The 17,519-nt window shown below is 39.2% G+C and overlaps 1 protein-coding gene across 1 annotated transcript in view; it reads right to left on the bottom strand.

Annotated features, from left to right (window-relative positions):
* hunk (hormonally up-regulated Neu-associated kinase) overlaps positions 1-17,519 on the bottom strand; it is a 52,911-nt gene that overhangs the window by 20,250 nt on the left and 15,142 nt on the right. The window contains exons 3-5 of the mRNA XM_028790476.2: positions 6,833-6,888; positions 5,640-5,775; positions 3,369-3,496 (exon numbers count right to left, since the gene is read on the bottom strand). Coding sequence (XP_028646309.2) covers positions 3,369-3,496; positions 5,640-5,775; positions 6,833-6,888 — 320 coding nt within the window. The remainder of the gene's footprint in view (positions 1-3,368; positions 3,497-5,639; positions 5,776-6,832; positions 6,889-17,519) is intronic.

Here is a 17,519-nt window from a genome sequence, read left to right on the forward strand (position 1 = left end):
AACATCTCAAACCAGATGTTTGGCTTATATTTGTTTTTTTATTTGTTTGTCTAAATTAATTTTCCATGAGATCTAAGTCTGATATGAGTGGGTACTACACTGCCTGGCCAAAAAAAAAGTCGCCACCTGGATTTAACTAAGCAAATAGGTACAAGACTCATATTGGATAATTACTGCATAGGCGATTATCTTTCAGCTGGCAACAAGTTATTTAACCCCAACTGGTGCAATGAGTTGCTTCTCATTTCTTAAACAACCATGTCGAAAGACACATCTTGTGGTCGTGGAAAAGATGTTAGTCTGTTTGAGAAGGGTCAAATCATTGGCATGCATCAAGCAGAGAAAACATCTAAGGAGATTGCAGAAACTACTAAAATTGGGTTAAAAACTGTCCAACGCATTATTAAAAACTGGAAGGATAGTGGGGACCCATTGTCTTCGAGGAAGAAATGTGGCCGGAAAAAAATCCTGAATGATCGTGATCAGTGATCACATTAAACGTTTGATGAAATCAAATCGAAGAAAAACAACAGTAGAACTCAGGTCTATATTGGCCCTAGTGTGTGCTTGGTGTGTGGGTGTGTTTGTGTGTGTCCTGTGGTGGGTTGGCACCCTGCCCAGGATTGGTTCCTGCCTTGTGCCCTGTGTTGGCTGGGATTGGCTCCAGCAGACCCCCGTGACCCTGTGTTCGGATTCAGCGGGTTGGAAAATGGATGGATGGATGTTTAATAGTGAAAGTAAGAGCATTTCCACACGCACAATGCGAAGGGAACTCAAGGGATTGGGACTGAACAGCTGTGTAGCCGTAAGGCACGGGCATATTCCAAGATGACAATGCCAGGATTCATTAGGCTCAAATTGTGAAAGAGTGGTTCAGGGAGCATGAGACATCATTTTCACACATGGATTGGCCACCACAGAGTCCAGACCTTAACCCGATTGAGAATCTTTGGGATGTGCTGGAGAAGGCTTTGCGCAGTGGTCAGACTCTACCATCATCAATGCAAGATCTTGGTGAAAAATTAATGCAACACTGGATGGAACTAAATGCCACAGTGAATGCATGCCGTAATCAAAGCTAAAGGCGGTCCAACGAAATATTAGTGTGTGTGACCTTTTTTTTTTTGGTGGCGACTTTTTTTTGGCCAGGCAGTGAAATATCCAGCCTGAATAATAACAATAATAATTACGTTTATATTTTGCTTTTCTAACTACTCAAAGCACTTTATATAGACAATGGGGAGCCACTTCATCCACTACCATTGTATAATGTACATCCATCTGGATGATGCAACAGCAGCCATTTTTTTGTGCCAGTATGCTCACTACACATTAGCTCTTACATACTGATGTGGTGAGAGTGCCACATCAAGAGGTCTGAAGGTGCATGAGAGAGAGAGAGAGAGACGAGTACAGCCATACCACCTGAATGCGCAAAATTAATAAAAACAGATTTGTCTGACATATGAAACTTAAAAGGCCACCATGAATACCAACACCACACTACTTATCAATATAAATATCAAATATCAAGACAATGGCAAAATCATGTGGAAAAAAGAAGATTTTCAATGAATGCAAAGTGGAGGCAAGGAAAAATATACTATTTGATGGATTATCGATGGTACAAGAAAGAAAAGGAAGTTATGGAGAGATACAGCATGGCGGAGATACTTGAAAGTTCAAGTTCAGAAAGTCACACAGTTCCTGAAATAAAAAAGAAGTGGCCAGATATCACAATCAATGTGAAAAGGCAAGTTGCAGCCCAAAGGAATATGTTTATTCCTTTTCAGACAATATTACAAACACTGACCCCCGTGTCAATGACGCAACTCCATGCGGTGAAGGTGCTGCTATGACCAAGGTATCGCCCACGTAACACCTGGCTGCAGCAGATAGAGGGTCATTTCCGGAGGGTGGGACTGGACCGCGCATCTGTCTGGGGGGTTGCAAACTGGGATCCCGAGATCTTTCGTAGTGTAGTGGGTGCGGCAACGCACTGTACCAGTGCATGCTCCCCAACTTGACTTGACTTGATGTAACATTGAATAATTATTACGTAATTCATTCATCCATCCATTATCCAACCCGCTATATCCTAGCACAGGGTGATGGGGGTCTGCTGGAGCCAATCCTAGCCAACAAAGGGCGCAAGGCAGGAACAAATCCCGGGCAGGGTTCCAGCCCACCACAGGACACACACACAAACATACACACACACCAAGCACACAATAGGGACAGTATAGGATTGCCAACGCACCTACCTGCATGTCTTTGGACTGTGGGAAGAAACCAGAGCACCCGGAGGAAACCCATGCAGACACGAGGAGAACATGCAAACTCCATGCAGGGAGGACCTGGGAAGCGAACCCAGCAGCACTACCACTGCGCCACCGTGCCGCTCATAATTCACAATATTATAATTAAAAAAGTATATTAAACCTGCCTATCCAAACTGGTCTCCTTCATGCCTTTACCACTGTTTTGCTTTCTAAGGCAGATCTGCTTGTTCTGCATTATGAGTAATTTAATGTTATTCATTCATTTTGTGCCATTTGATTACTTTAAGTGTATCTCTAACTAGAAATTATGCAAATGCAGATGAGGCAGCAAGACTATTTCCTATAATCTTCAAACAAGAAAGAAAAGTTGTTCTTACGTTAATGAACTCATTTGGGTAGCACTGCTGCCTCATGTATCCAGTGACTTATGGTTTGAATCTCAGGGCCAGACACTCCCTGTGTGGGTTCTTTACATTTTACACAAGTCTCTGGTGGGTTTCCTCTGCCCACTCTGATTTTCTTTGCACATCCAAAAGACACGACAAGATTAATTCTCGATTACATATTGGCATGGTGTGGGCATATGTGAGAATGGGGCCTGCAATGCACTTTTTATTTTATTTAGATAACAAGGGCATTTTATATTATCATTCGAGCCTTCTGTCCTGAATGTGTGGAGAACATTTTAGCATGAATGATGCCAGGTGACATTTGAGGGTTAGATGCACTGCATCTTTGTCTATACAAATCCATTGCCATATTTTGATAATATTTAGCAATCCAGAGCTTCACTCCTTCTGTCTCTTTCATATCGGTTTTAGTATGTTTGTACCAAAGAAAATCTGGCAGCAAGACTTGCTAGGCTATATTTCTATTCTGAGCACTACTGTCACCATGTTTGCATTATAAAAGTCAGTGAAGAACTGTGACTAGGGCTCACAAACCTTATTGGATACAAAACCATGAGTATGGTTTAAATGAAAGCAACAAAAATGTTCAAAATAAAACTGTAGCAGAGTATTAGATAGTATTTCTTGGTAGAAGTTACAATATAACAATTTTTGAAAAATGTAATTTCACCAAAACCTGTGGAAATGTGTGGAGGTAAGGGATTCATCTCTTTGTCAACCATCTTCTGGTACAATGCTCTCAAATTGAAAGGTTCCACAGTAAATGGCAACATCCCAGTCAGCATTGCATACATGTTGACACCTCTGCAACACAAATAATAACATTTAAACCTGTAGCCAGCACAAATGATCTACCAGATGGTGTGTATCATAAGCCTATTACTGTCATTTTTTTCAGATTTGCTTGTATAACAAAGGACACAGCATTTTTAGTGATACTTAACAGGCTATGGGTTACTAAATAGATTATATTCTTACTTGGCTTGAATAAAAGATCCAGTCAGTAATCCTCTTTTAGAAGGACATGAATTGCACTTTTACCAGAGCTATACGTTTTCTAAATAAATGAAAGTAATGTTATGCAGAAATGCCAGGTTGTATTATTCTGCAAAAATGAGGTGTGAATGTAAAATACATACACTGAAATATAAGAGCTTGGAGGACAAGAGGATTTAATTTTACTCTCTGGGCACAACAACTAACTTTAGGGGCATCTACACTATGTGAAAATCAGAATAAGAGCAACTACCAATTCAGAAAGATTGAAATTATGTGATAACCTTGTCTGCATCCATTCTGAGAGAGCCATGCAGCTTTACATGCACATTCTTTTCATTTAGCCCTTTAGAAGAGCTACAAAATGAAGTACTAGTCAATGCAATAATTAATTAACAATAATAATAATAGTCATCAAACCCAAAACAAACTACATAGGCAGCTTTTACAATGCTAGAGTGAATTAATGACAGCCTAATAATTTCAAACTGTACATTAATTTGAAAATGAAAACAGACATTAATGATGTAATTGTCCTCCTTACATATATATGTACAGCAGTGGAGGTAATGGTGCATTTTGCATATCTCAGTGGGCTTCTATCGTAGTATCTGAAGACAAGTCCTGCCCTCTTCTTGTTACTTGTTATGTATTGAAGATAAATGTTCAGTTTTTAATTGTCTATGCAGACTTTTGACATTTGTTGTTCACTTGTAACTAGCTAAACAAGGAAACATCCATCCATTTTCCAACCCGCTGAATCCGAACACAGGGTCACGGGGGTCTGTTGGAGCCAATCCCAGCCAACACAGGGCACAAGGCAGGAACCAATCCTGGGCAGGGTGCCAACCCAAACACACCCACACACCAAGCACACACTAGGGCCAATTTAGAATCGCCAATCCACCTAACCTGCATGTCTTTGGACTGTGGGAGGAAACCAGAGCGCCCGGAGGAAACCCACGCAGACACGGGGAGAACATGCAAACTCCATGCAGGGAGGACCCGGGAAGCGAACCCAGGTCCCCAGATCTCCCAACTGCGAGGCAGCAGCGCTACCCACTGCGCCACCGTGCCGCCAACAAGGAAACAGTAGTGTACAAAATGCATATTATGGGAATAATCTGTTGTGACAGACAAAAAGGTGAAGAAAAATAAGTTCACTTTAAAAACAATTAATAAATGTCAAATTCAATAAGATATGTTTGTTATGCCACAATTTACAAAACTGAATTATAAAATTCATGTCAGTAGGTGAATATATATGCATTTTTATATGGATTATAAACAGATGTACTTCATGTCTGCTGGGATGTTTTAAAACGTTTACACTACCATCTGACACAAAGCATATGCTAACTCATAACACTTCTCTGTATTTTAACAACTTTATAAGAATGATCTTGACTTGGATCACTAGTGTTTACACCACTAAACTATTCATATCAGTGCTTCCTTCTATTAGCATTAAACATTATACTGTAGTGAAAATATGCCTAATATGTCACGTCATGTCCTGTAGGCCACTTAGTAAAGAATGTGAATTAGTGTGAATTATTCATTAAGTCTTTATTTAAACCATTTTAGAACAAACTCAGAAAATATTCAATAGCAAATACCTTTTTCCTCTTTGAATTGACTAAGTTATTCAAACAAAATATAGTCAATAGTAGAGAACACTTCCTGTAGGGCTGGTTACAGAATTGGGTGTACATCTAAAAACCATCATAATTGGGCCAATTTTTTAAAAAGATAAGCCTTAAATAAACTTTTGTCGTAACCAAGCATTTATGTTACAACATTGCAACAAAACTTCCTGACTGTTTACAGCATTATCAGTTTTGAAGCATTCAAATTTTACATTATAAATTTCCTGTTACTTCACAAACTAGTTCTTTTTGGTCTTAAAAATACTCCCAGATTCCTTGATAAGATTTCAGAAGGCACATACATTGACCAGACATCCACTTTTGGGCCATATTTTTTTCTTGACAGAAGCTCAGGGGCAGCATAAGCAGGACTTCCACACTGAGTGCTGAAAGGATCTGAATATCCCAAAATTCCTGCACAGTTACTCAATCCAAAATCTGCAAAGGTAAAATGGAAATAACTGTAATCTTCTATTTCAGTGAAATGAAAGTATTGTTTGTGCTTTATTGTGAATACTAAAACATCAACTAATAAAATGTGTGCATATTTATAGTCATTTAGAAATTATATGGACTATAATAATGACATTTTCATATTGTGAGTAACTGAAAATACAAAAACACCTGCAGAAGAGGGTTATCACATTTAACTCACTACACCAGAACAGAGTGGTAAATGTTGTAATATTATAATGTCTTGTTTCTTGTAGTATTCATTGGTTTTGGAGATTGAAGCAACTTGGTGGAAGACGTTGTTTTAGGTGTACTTTTCTGTGCTTGTTTGTTAGTTATTCAAGTTACACTTAAAGTGAAGCACAAACATTCACAAAAATGGGGCAGCATTAAAAAAATAGCTTTCTGTACAAATAAAAATTTATATATTTATTACTTTATGCACAAATTGATCTGTGATATCAGTAATTGGTGCATCACCTATAAATTTCACAACATGCATTGTTTCTGAGATTATGGGATGAAACACTAGAGAAAAGATTTGTGTCAATTTAAAACTCATGGGAAATATTCTTTCTGCTCCATATAATGCTGAGTATCTCATCTGAGTTCATTGGTCAGAATTGTTTGAACTGAGTCAACTCACAAGCTCCACCACCTCCATCAACACTTCAGTTATTCACAACTGTGCAGCTATCAATGGTGACTTCTAAAGCTGAAATCAGCTAAAAGTTAGAAACATACATAATTTGTATGGGATTTCACCAGAGAAGAACAGTTGTTTAAAAAGCATGAGTGAGGTGTTAGTATTAAATCATACAGCCATTCTTGTGAGAAAAAAGGAAAGAGTATGCAGAGTTTATTGAGCAAGTAATTTGGAATTTTCGCAGTGAATTTGATTTGGTACAAAATGATGATTGTTTCTCCTTGCAGTGATATGCTAAAATATGCTAAATATTTGCATTTGTGCCAGTGAAAAAATAATCTGTACATGTGTCAATATTACTGTTACTGATTGAACAATATATAACTGATTTATTACCTATCAGTTTTATATTGTTTTCTTCATCCAACAATAGATTTTCAATTTTCAAGTCCCTGAAACAACATACAACATACTTTAGACAGAAAGAACAATTAGTAAACTCATCATTATTATATTCAGTAAAGGTTGGGAGCATGTGCTGATATTCAGTAAACAGTGCACATTTTATGTAAAAACAAATACTGTACAAAATATCTTGTTAACCACAAATTGATTTATAACATAAAATATGTCAAACAAAGCATTAGAAATAGAAATACAACAGCTCATTTAATGATAAAGAAAATACATTTTACCAAATATGTATGAAATAATAGCAAAATAATTTTTGCAGAGTCCATTGAATGATTAAAGGAGACAAACATTACATTTTGTGTGTCTCATTTTGTGAAATACTGTTTAAAAGGTTTACACTATGTTCATTTGGCTTCAATCCATAGAGAAGTAACACTCTGTTGTTAACATTTTAACTTGGATTTGTTCAGGCTTGATTGAATTTAAACGCAAATACCTACCATTTCTACAATATCAGTCATTGAGTCAGTCATTGTCTTATCCACTTAGTCCTGAACAGGGTTGCAGGAGCCTGTCCCAGCTAGCATAGAGCATAAAGCAGGAACAAACCCTGGACAGGGCGCCAGTCCATCAGACTCACACCACTCATACACTAGGGCCAATTTAGATCGCCAGTCCACTTAACCTGCATGTCTTTCGATAGTCAAAGGAAACCAGAGCACCCAGAGGAAACCCACACAGACACTGGGAAACCATGCAAAATCCATGTGGGGAGGACCCAGGCTGTTAAACTTAGTCTCCTTACTGTAAGGCAGCAGCACTACCACTGCACCACCATGCCACCCACTCTACAATATAGAATGACAAATTTAAAACTTGCTACTCTCTCTTAAAGTTATGTATGGTAAATGCTTTAAATCATTCTAAATCCACTATTCGAATATTTGATATTTTTTAATTGTACAAAATATTTTGTTAAGTTATCATTCATTTTTATCAAACTGTAAACTGTCATATTAGACTCTAATACCTGCTAGTAATTAACAGAAGAAGAAAAGATAGGTAATTATATATTCTCATAAGCAAAAATACTACTAAGGTGATATGCAGAAAGGAAAAAAGGAGTCCATCCATCCATCCATTGTCTCCCGCTTATCCGAGGTCGGGTCGCTGGGGCAGCAGCTTGAGTAGAGATGCCCAGACTTCCCTCTCCCCGGCCACTTCTTCTAGCTCTTCCGGGAGAATCCCAAGGCGTTCCCAGGCCAGTCGAGAGACATAGTCCCTCCAGCGTGTCCTGGGTCTTCCCCGGGGCCTCCTCCCGGTTGGACGTGCCCGGAACACCTCACCAGGGAGGCGTCCAGGAGGCATCCTGATCAGATGCCCAAGCCACCTCATCTGACTCCTCTCGATGCGGAGGAGCAGCGGCTCTACTCTGAGCCCCTCCCGGATGACTGAGCTTCTCACCCTATCTTTAAGGGAAAGCCCAGACACCCTGCGGAGGAAACTCATTTCAGCCGCTTGTATTCGCGATCTCGTTCTTTCGGTCACTACCCATAGCTCATGACCATAGGTGAGGGTAGGAACATAGATCGACTGGTAAATTGAGAGCTTCGCCTTGTGGCTCAGCTCCTTTTTCACCACGACAGACCGATGCAACGCCCGCATTACTGCGGATGCCGCACCGATCCGCCTGTCGATCTCACGCTCCATTCTTCCCTCACTCGTGAACAAGACCCCGAGATACTTTAACTCCTCCACTTGGGGCAGGATCTCGCTACCAACCCTGAGAGGGCACTCCACCCTTTTCCGGTTGAGGACCATGGTCTCGGATTTGGAGGTGCTGATTCTCATCCCAGCCGCTTCACACTCGGCTGCGAACCGATCCAGAGAGAGCTGAAGATCACGGCCTGATGAAGCAAACAGGACAACATCATCTGCAAAAAGCAGTGACCCAATCCTGAGCCCACCAAACCGGACCCCCTCAACACCCTGGCTGCGCCTAGAAATTCTGTCCATAAAAGTTATGAACAGAATCGGTGACAAAGGGCAGCCCTGGCGGAGTCCAACTCTCACTGGAAACGGGTTCGACTTACTGCCAGCAATGCGGACCAAGCTCTGGCACTGATCGTACAGGGACTGAACAGCCCTTATCAGGGGGGCCGGTACCCCATACTCTCGGAGTACCCCCCACAGGATTCCCCGAGGGACACGGTCGAATGCCTTTTCTAAGTCCACAAAACACATGTAGACTGGTTGGGCAAACTCCCATGCACCCTCCAGGACCCTGCTAAGGGTATAGAGCTGGTCCACTGTTCCGCAACCAGGACGAAAACCACACTGTTCCTCCTGAATCCGAGGCTCGACTATCCGACGGACCCTCCTCTCCAGGACCCCTGAATAGACTTTTCCAGGGAGGCTGAGGAGTGTGATCCCTCTGTAGTTGGAACACACCCTCCGATCCCCCTTCTTAAAGAGGGGGACCACCACCCCGGTCTGCCAATCCAGAGGCACTGTCCCTGATGTCCATGCGATGTTGCAGAGGCGTGTCAGCCAAGACAGTCCTACAACATCCAGAGCCTTGAGGAACTCCGGGCGTATCTCATCCACCCCCGGGGCCCCGGGGGAAAAAAGGAGTTCCATTGTATTTATCAGTTCTATACAAATTGATATTAAAGAGCATAAATAAGAAGTAGGCCCCCAACCACACAGACATGAAAATAAAGGAAAAAGAAAATTATCAGGTATAATCAAATAGTGTGAAACTGTTAACATAATCCAAAAAAGGTGTTTTTCCAAGTTAGATGGTACTTTTCAAGCTGAGCTCTTTATCAAAGCTTCTAATGCTGCTTCTCAAATATAGGTGTTCAGAATGGATAGTCCTTGCAATAAACCCCATACGAGATTAATCAGCATACATTTGAATAATAAAAAGGAAGTACATTATACAAAGAAAAGCACATAGGTTTGATAAAAAATATACCTCCATTTCTTTTCAAAATTGCTATTACTGCTGCTGCTGCTACAGTCGTAATGAAAAATCAAAAAGGAACATAGAAAACCATTACATACAGTATGTTTCTGAAATCAAATCAAATTTTTTTTGTCACATACAAATTACACACACACAGTACAATAAGAAGTGTAATACTTATTTGCTTAACTCCAATGACTGTGCCTTTAAGAAGAGTATAAAATAACAATAGCAATATATGACTTTATAAATATCAAAAGTCATTGATAAAATGTTAAATATGTGATAAATAATAAATAAATGCATAATAACTTAAATAACTTATTGTTAGTGAGTTTACAATAGTGCATTATTCTACAGTAGACACTCTCTGTGAACTGGACTCTACACTTTATCCAGGTAAGCCTGCTCGCTATTGTTAAATACTAGGCCTACCATAGCTGTGTCAACAGCAAACTTGACAATGATGTTAGAGTCATGTGTAGCCATGTAGTCATATGTGTATGTCTATCTATAACTCCAATGCCTGTGCCTTTAAGAAGAATATAAAATAACAATAGCAATATATGACTTTATAAATATCAAAAGTCATTGATAAAATGTTAAATATGTGATAAATAATAAATAAATGCATAATAACTTAAATAACTTATTGTTAGTGAGTTTACAATAGTGCATTATTCTACAGTAGACACTCTTTGTGAACTGGACTTTAGGCATCGGTAGCATTTACTGTACGTGACCGCAGCACAGAAAAGAGGTTGTTGATGGGATGGTTGGTATCAATGATAATTTTTTTGCCCTGGTCCAACATCGCTGGGAGTAGATTCCCTGAGAGTTAGGGAGTTCACATCCAGTATTGCATTCAGCTGACTGCACCCTTCTCTGCAGAGCTTTGTGGTCCTGCTGTGCTCTATTCCCAAACCAGACAATAATACTTCCTGTCAGTATTCTTTCAATGGTAAATGTGTAGAAGTTGTTTAGTAATTGGTGAGGCAGTCTGAAATCCCTGAGACATCTGAAGTGGTAAATACATTGTCATGCCTTTTTTACCAAGGTGTTGTTGTGTTTTGGACCAGGTAAGATCCTCTGTGATATAGACACTGAGGTATCTGAAAATGTCTACCCTCTCAGACTGAGTGCTGTTAATACTGAGGGGGGTTTGTGCCTGAATTATTTTCTTGCTAAGTCAATTATCAGCTTCTTTGTCTTGCTGACATTCAAGAGTAGACTGTTATCCTGAAACCAGCATGACAGACTCTACACTTTATCCAGGTAAGCCTGCTCGCTATTGTTAAATACTAGGCCTACCATAGCTGTGTCAACAGCAAACTTGACAATGATGTTAGAGTCATGTGTAGCCATGCAGTCATATGTGTATGTCTATCTATCTGTCTATTATATAGTGCATTTCACATCTATTTATTATATAGTACTTTTCATATTTATCTATCTGGTCATTCATCATGGTCCTCATCATAGTGTCAATACACATCTTGGCCTGTCCAATACCAGACCCATAGGAAAATTTCCAGGCTAAAATGTATTATACTCTTTTTATTATGCTGCCCAATCTTCTGCCGGCTTTCCCACTTCTACTGTCCAACAAAACTTCAGTCCATGACATCCACAGTCCCCTTATTCATTCTTCCCATAACTTGCCCTATAGATGTGGAAAGGAACAGGTGCACCTCCCACCCAAATATTGCATTACAGCTCTCCCTAAATTGCCCAATCCTTTGCCAACTTGCCCAGTTCCACATTCTGCCAAAACCCACAACTCCGTAATCTTCCAATAATGTGAACTTCTGTCTATCCTACAACGCATCCATGACACACGTCCAGTCCAAATCTTATTCTGCCTCTGCGCTAACAGAGTGCCCAGTCCTTGGCCATTTCCACTGTATTCCATAAATCCTCATCATACAATCACCGGTCCTCTAATTTTTCTCAAGTCTTGCTTCCCAGTTTATCATTTACCACACCCATGGAGTCATTCACACCCTTAATTTAATCCTGCACTTGTTGCCAGTCTGCCCAGTCCTATGCAGGTTTACCTCACCTAGGCACAAATTCATATTATAAGATCCAAAGACCCTCATATCTTAAAACATAACTCACCCTCCCCCACCTAACTCATTTTGTACTACACCCACAGGATAAATCCAACCTAGATCTTATTTTGCATTTACAATCAGGAAACCTATATTTCCTTGAACATAAATTTTGCCCTCCTTTTCTATAGGCCTAAAAATTTCTCAATTACTTTTTGATTAAATTGAGACATTTCACTAAACCTGCCAAAAAAATTAGCCTCATGCTATTGTCTCAATCAATCAAACCTTTTTTTTCTGCAGTGGCACACTTTATGTAACCAAAATTGTCCTACAGCACACCACTATTTTACTAACTACAAACACTATATCTCATAAATGTGCTAAACTGCCCGAATGGGTGGGACTACCAGAAAAGCCAGTAAAAAAGGAGCTCCAAGATCAGCATTAGCAGACACAGCACTTAGCGAGCACTTTGGTGGCATCTCCAAGCTGCTTAACCCCTTTGCCCGCCTCTCTCTGCCTTAGAGGCAACTTGTATGCTCACTATCCACTGGTCTCGAGAGACTTGCTGGCAAACACACACCCAGGGCAGTTGGATTCTAGCAGCCAGGAGACACGTCTGAAGTGCTCTAACATGGCAATGGAGGAGCTGCTTTTATGCCAGCTTCTCTAGGCTGACCTATCTTCCTTAAACAGGTCTATGGAGACCTATGGAGCTTGCTCCTCTCAGGTTCAGATCCAAGTGTGCTACAGTAATTATTGCCACAGTGCACCGGGCGAAAAACAGTGGTCTAAATGATTGCAGATACTTTAATGCCACTTGCATTTTTCAGAAAGATGTTTTAGGTGACGTCAATTTGAAACAGCAAACAGGGAAACAAAAAAAGGCATTACTTTCACCACATCCTGTTAGCCAACTCTGTTTGTCATAACAAGAATGGGAAAAAGTCAGTGTGTAAGCCCATCCTCAATCACTTGCCAGCTACTGAATTCTTAAGTCAGGTCTGTCCAGTCCAAGCTCCTTTATCTTCTTTTTTCTTCAAGTGAATGATTAATAAAGGGGTGTTTCATTAAAGAAATAACTGTATTTTCTTTGATTTCTGAAGTTCCACTTCATGTTGCCATCACCCTAAAGTTGTGTTCACTCGTCTGTAATTATGTTAATTATGAATGTGAACTGTGAACCATTGACATGAACATGAAATAGTGTGTCGATGGCTATCCAGTCACATTAGATTTAAAAAACCTAAAACAATATTAATTTGCTGCCAATAAATGTGGGAGTGTCCAGGGCGCAAATAGCTGTGTCCCTGGAAAAATCAAAAAGCAGCCAATTAAAGGGCAGCCTCGTGTCCCCTGCTTGCTGAAAGATCAAGGACTTATATACACTCTCATTTGGTTGGCACCCTTCAACTCAGGAAATATAGTTATTCATACAGAAATTAAACAAATACAAGTTGGAACCAATTTTTAATGGTTCTTGACATGTACTTACACCAGGAATGTTATGCAAATAAACAAATTTATTTCTTAATTATTTTGAATTACCTAATTAATTTAGGTAGAGTTTTCTAAAAGGTTGGGCGGGGCGGTGCTCCAGCACCCTGCATTGAAAACTGCCACTGAATGGATCCACTTTTCTGGCAGAGAAGAGCATATGGGATTTTTGAATAGCCTCTCAAAACACCTCATTCCTCTAGGCGTTAGAATAACGAGACGATAGTTATTTATACAGGATTGACTTTCTTTCTTAGGTACAAGGACAATGGTGGATCTTTTAAAGCATGTTGGTACAGCATACTGGATTAAAGAGAGTTTAAATATTACTGTGAACACTGCCCCAAGCAGATCAGTAAGATCTTGAAAACATGTCCTGACTTGCTGCCTTTCTAATGTTCACTTTCCTGAAAACTCTTCTTACATTGTGTTCCAACAACGCAAATGCTGTTTTCTCACTGAGTGGTTCTCCCACTGACTCCTTGTAACTGCATTCACAACAAAATGTACATAAAAGTTATTATGCTCATATGCTAGAGAGGTGTCACCACTCGCCATGCTGGGAGTAGTTGCTTTATAGCCTGTTAATGTTTGCAGACCTTGCCACATGCGCTTAGTATTGAACTGTTCAAATTGCCCCTTTCACTTTCTCCCAATATAATCACTTAGCGGCTTTCACAGCTCTCCTTAGGGTGTAAGTTGGCTTTGTAATTGTCCGAATTCCTAAATTCAAGCCCTGAGTTGCACACAGCCATCCATGAATGTGTTTAGTACATCATGAATGGTTTAACCCACACATGATTTCTGGTTTGGATAATTCCTGATGGTGTCTCCTGGTGCTGTTTCATTTACAAGATACCCAATATAAGAAGTCACTATAAGCACATTGATGTTACCATCAGAGCTGCGCCTGAACTTCCCAGTCAGCAACACTCAGGGCCTGTTCTGTCTGATGCATATATTTCTTTTTCCTTTTATATGTAGGCATGTCTCCACTCATACATATGCTATACACATATACACACAGAAGTGTGAAATGAAAGGCTGGGAGGTTTCCAGAATAAATTAGATCTTGCCATTTTCTGGGTTAAAAATAATTCTACTATTGCATTTAGATGCAGTGGACTCAGCACTGAGTCAGCATTCAGCCATGTACCAGACAAAGGACCAAAAATAAAATATGAAATAAGGTTACAATAGCCCAACCACTGTTTTACCACTCATGTGGTAGTGTCTGAGATTTGAAAAAGGGTATTTTTCTTTCCTTACAAATTGGGAAATTCCTGTTTAGCAAATTCTAGTATAAAGGAGATGGAAGAAATTGAAACATTAAACAAAAGAAATTGACACTTGAGAGCACATTCATTTTCACAATTAAAGCAGACATAAAAGTAGGCTGAGGAAACATCTTTGTCTATTTTGTTGTGTCTACATTGTCTACACCATTAACCATAGTTATGTAAAATTGCTGTGCATGAAGACAAGTAAATCTTAATAACTAAACATGTAAAAGGACTAAACTCTCACTGTGTCAATAGATAATGGAACATTTTTTAGAAACCAGAAAATAACTCTGCTTTCTTACAGTCAGAAATGGAATGTTAAAGGTGTTAAAAAGAATAGCAAAAAAGATGAAGGGTAGTGAGCCCAAAATTGAAAGCACTGTGTCTTATTTATAGTGATTCCTAGACTGATGATCTGCATATGCCAAAAGACTCCTGTGAAATTATAAGCAGCAGGGTTGAAAGTGGAAACTGCTAACTTGATGTATCTGATCAAACAAAACACTTTGGAGCAGTGTGCATATGATATTATGATTGCTCAGAAAGTAGTATATAAAAATTTTACTATATACTGCAGATGCATTCTTTACCCAGATCTAAATGTTCACAAATGCACCAAAGGTTATATCACTGTGTTGTTTAAAATTTTTTTTACCATTTTGTGAAAAATTAATTAATTTAACTAAAATAATATAGAGATTATAAATGTTTGCTGTTGCCATACTTATTTAAAAACAAATTATATAATACTAGCTGTGTAAATCCGTGCTATAAGTAGCCTGGGCTCCTAGAAACTATTGAAATCGTCAGAAAAAAAATTGAAATTTAGAGTTGGCAGTTTCATTTTGCATATGTGTTCACCCCCCTCGTCTATCAGCGGCTAAAAGAGTTCCTCTCTCCTCTGAGGTTTCATTTTGCCGATGTGCTGGCCTCGCTGGTATATTAGCGGCTAAGTGAGTTTGTCTTTTGTTGATGGTTTACCTTTGGTGATGGAGTCGCTTTCTTTCAACTTCATGCTGTAGCCTCGTACTTCTTTCTTCTTCTGACTCGTTAACTTGGGGCTTCCTTGCCGGCTCTTTAAGCTTCATACTGTAGCCTCGCACTTCCGAAGCGCCACGCACTTCTGGGCTGAACAAACAGACACACACACACTTCCACATGTAGACGTTTATATATAAGATGTGATTACCTAGTTTTCTAGTTAGCACTAGAACTTTAGGGAACATTTTTATATCTGATTCATTACAGTTCTTTAGCAATAATGATTAAAAACGGGAAGTATTTTTCTCTTTTTTAATATTAGAACCTTAAGACCATTTCACTCTTTCTAGATGTACTTGTTATCTGAATTAATTCATTTAACATTTGATGTCAAAAAACAAGAAACATTCAGGAGATTTGCAATCAATCAAGTGAGTTTCTTTTGCCCAAGGAAAACTCATAGATAGATAGATAGATAGATAGATAGATAGATAGATAGATAGATAGATAGATAGATAGATAGATAGATAGATAGATAGATAGACACTATTTGACAAAGATAGAACTTGCTCAATAAATAAATAAATAAATTGAATAATAATATTGTGAATGATAAATTAGGATTTTAAGAGTCTTTTCACAATGTTAATATGATGTATGTGTCATTTTAAATATGGAAACATTTAAACATGTGAAAGAAATGGAGCCAAGCTGTCTGTAGCTGTCTTTATCATAGCTTACACCAAGAACATCTGTGTAGAACTGCAGACGTCAACATTCCCCCAAGTGTCTGATGTTTACCAGATCTGTTGGTATTAGGACTGAACACTGAATTCCACACAAGGCCTACACACAATCTAAATTCTCTACATTCCAACAGGAGTTTGTAAATAAATAAAGTTTAAAAACCAAATAGATTAGGTCAAAAATACCTGTGGCATAAATTTACAAAAAATATATTTTAAATCTCATTGTTGTATTATTGTATGTTCTTAAAACAACAAAGGAAAATTACACCAGAATGAAGCCTGGTTCTTTCCATTTTTTATTACTTCTATTAGAAGGAACCTATATGCTAATAAGTGCTAATTTGTCTATATAAACTCAAACACTTTATGATTGTAGCATTTGGGCTATGTTGTCTTCCCCTAGGGTGGCACGGTGGCGCAGTGAGTAGCGCTGCTGCCTCGCAGTTAGGAGACCTGGGTTCGCTTCACGGGTCCTCTCTGCGTGGAGTTTGCATGCTCTCCCCGTGTCTGCGTGGGTTTCCTCCGGGTGCTCCAGTTTCCTCCCACAGTCCAAAGACATGCAGGTTAGGTGGACTGTTGATTCTAGATTGTCCCTAGTGTGTGCTTGGTGTGTGTTTGTGTGCGTGTGCCCTGCGGTGGGCTGGTGCCCTCCGCAGAGTTTGTTCCTTGCCTTGCTCCCTGTGTTGGCTGGGATTGGCTCCAGCAGACCCCCCGTGACCCTGTAGTTAGGATGTAGCGGGTTGGATAATGGATGGATGGATATCTTCCCCTATTTAACAAATGCAAGCAACTGTCTCTTTAGTCCCAACATTTAATCCAGTTACATTTCGTAATAAAAAGATTAACTTAATCTTTAGAACTTATTGTGGATGCAGAATGTAAAACATGAGTGTACATATACAGTAAAATGCATTAGCAAAAAAAGTGCATATAACTGCTGTTACATGTACACACTACATATCAATGTAATTATGTAGGCACAGTATGCAAAATTAATGTGTTATGGAGTTAGAAAACAGAGATAGGTACCTCTGTCAAGAAAAGAAGTTTATCTGTTGTTAAATTCTCTTCTCAACATATCCCTAACCTATACGTATGAGCTCCCTCTTAACTGTTTTCCACATTAAACAA

Source organism: Erpetoichthys calabaricus, chromosome 4, assembly GCF_900747795.2.
Source record: "Erpetoichthys calabaricus chromosome 4, fErpCal1.3, whole genome shotgun sequence".
In the NCBI taxonomy this organism is placed as follows: domain Eukaryota; kingdom Metazoa; phylum Chordata; class Cladistia; order Polypteriformes; family Polypteridae; genus Erpetoichthys; species Erpetoichthys calabaricus.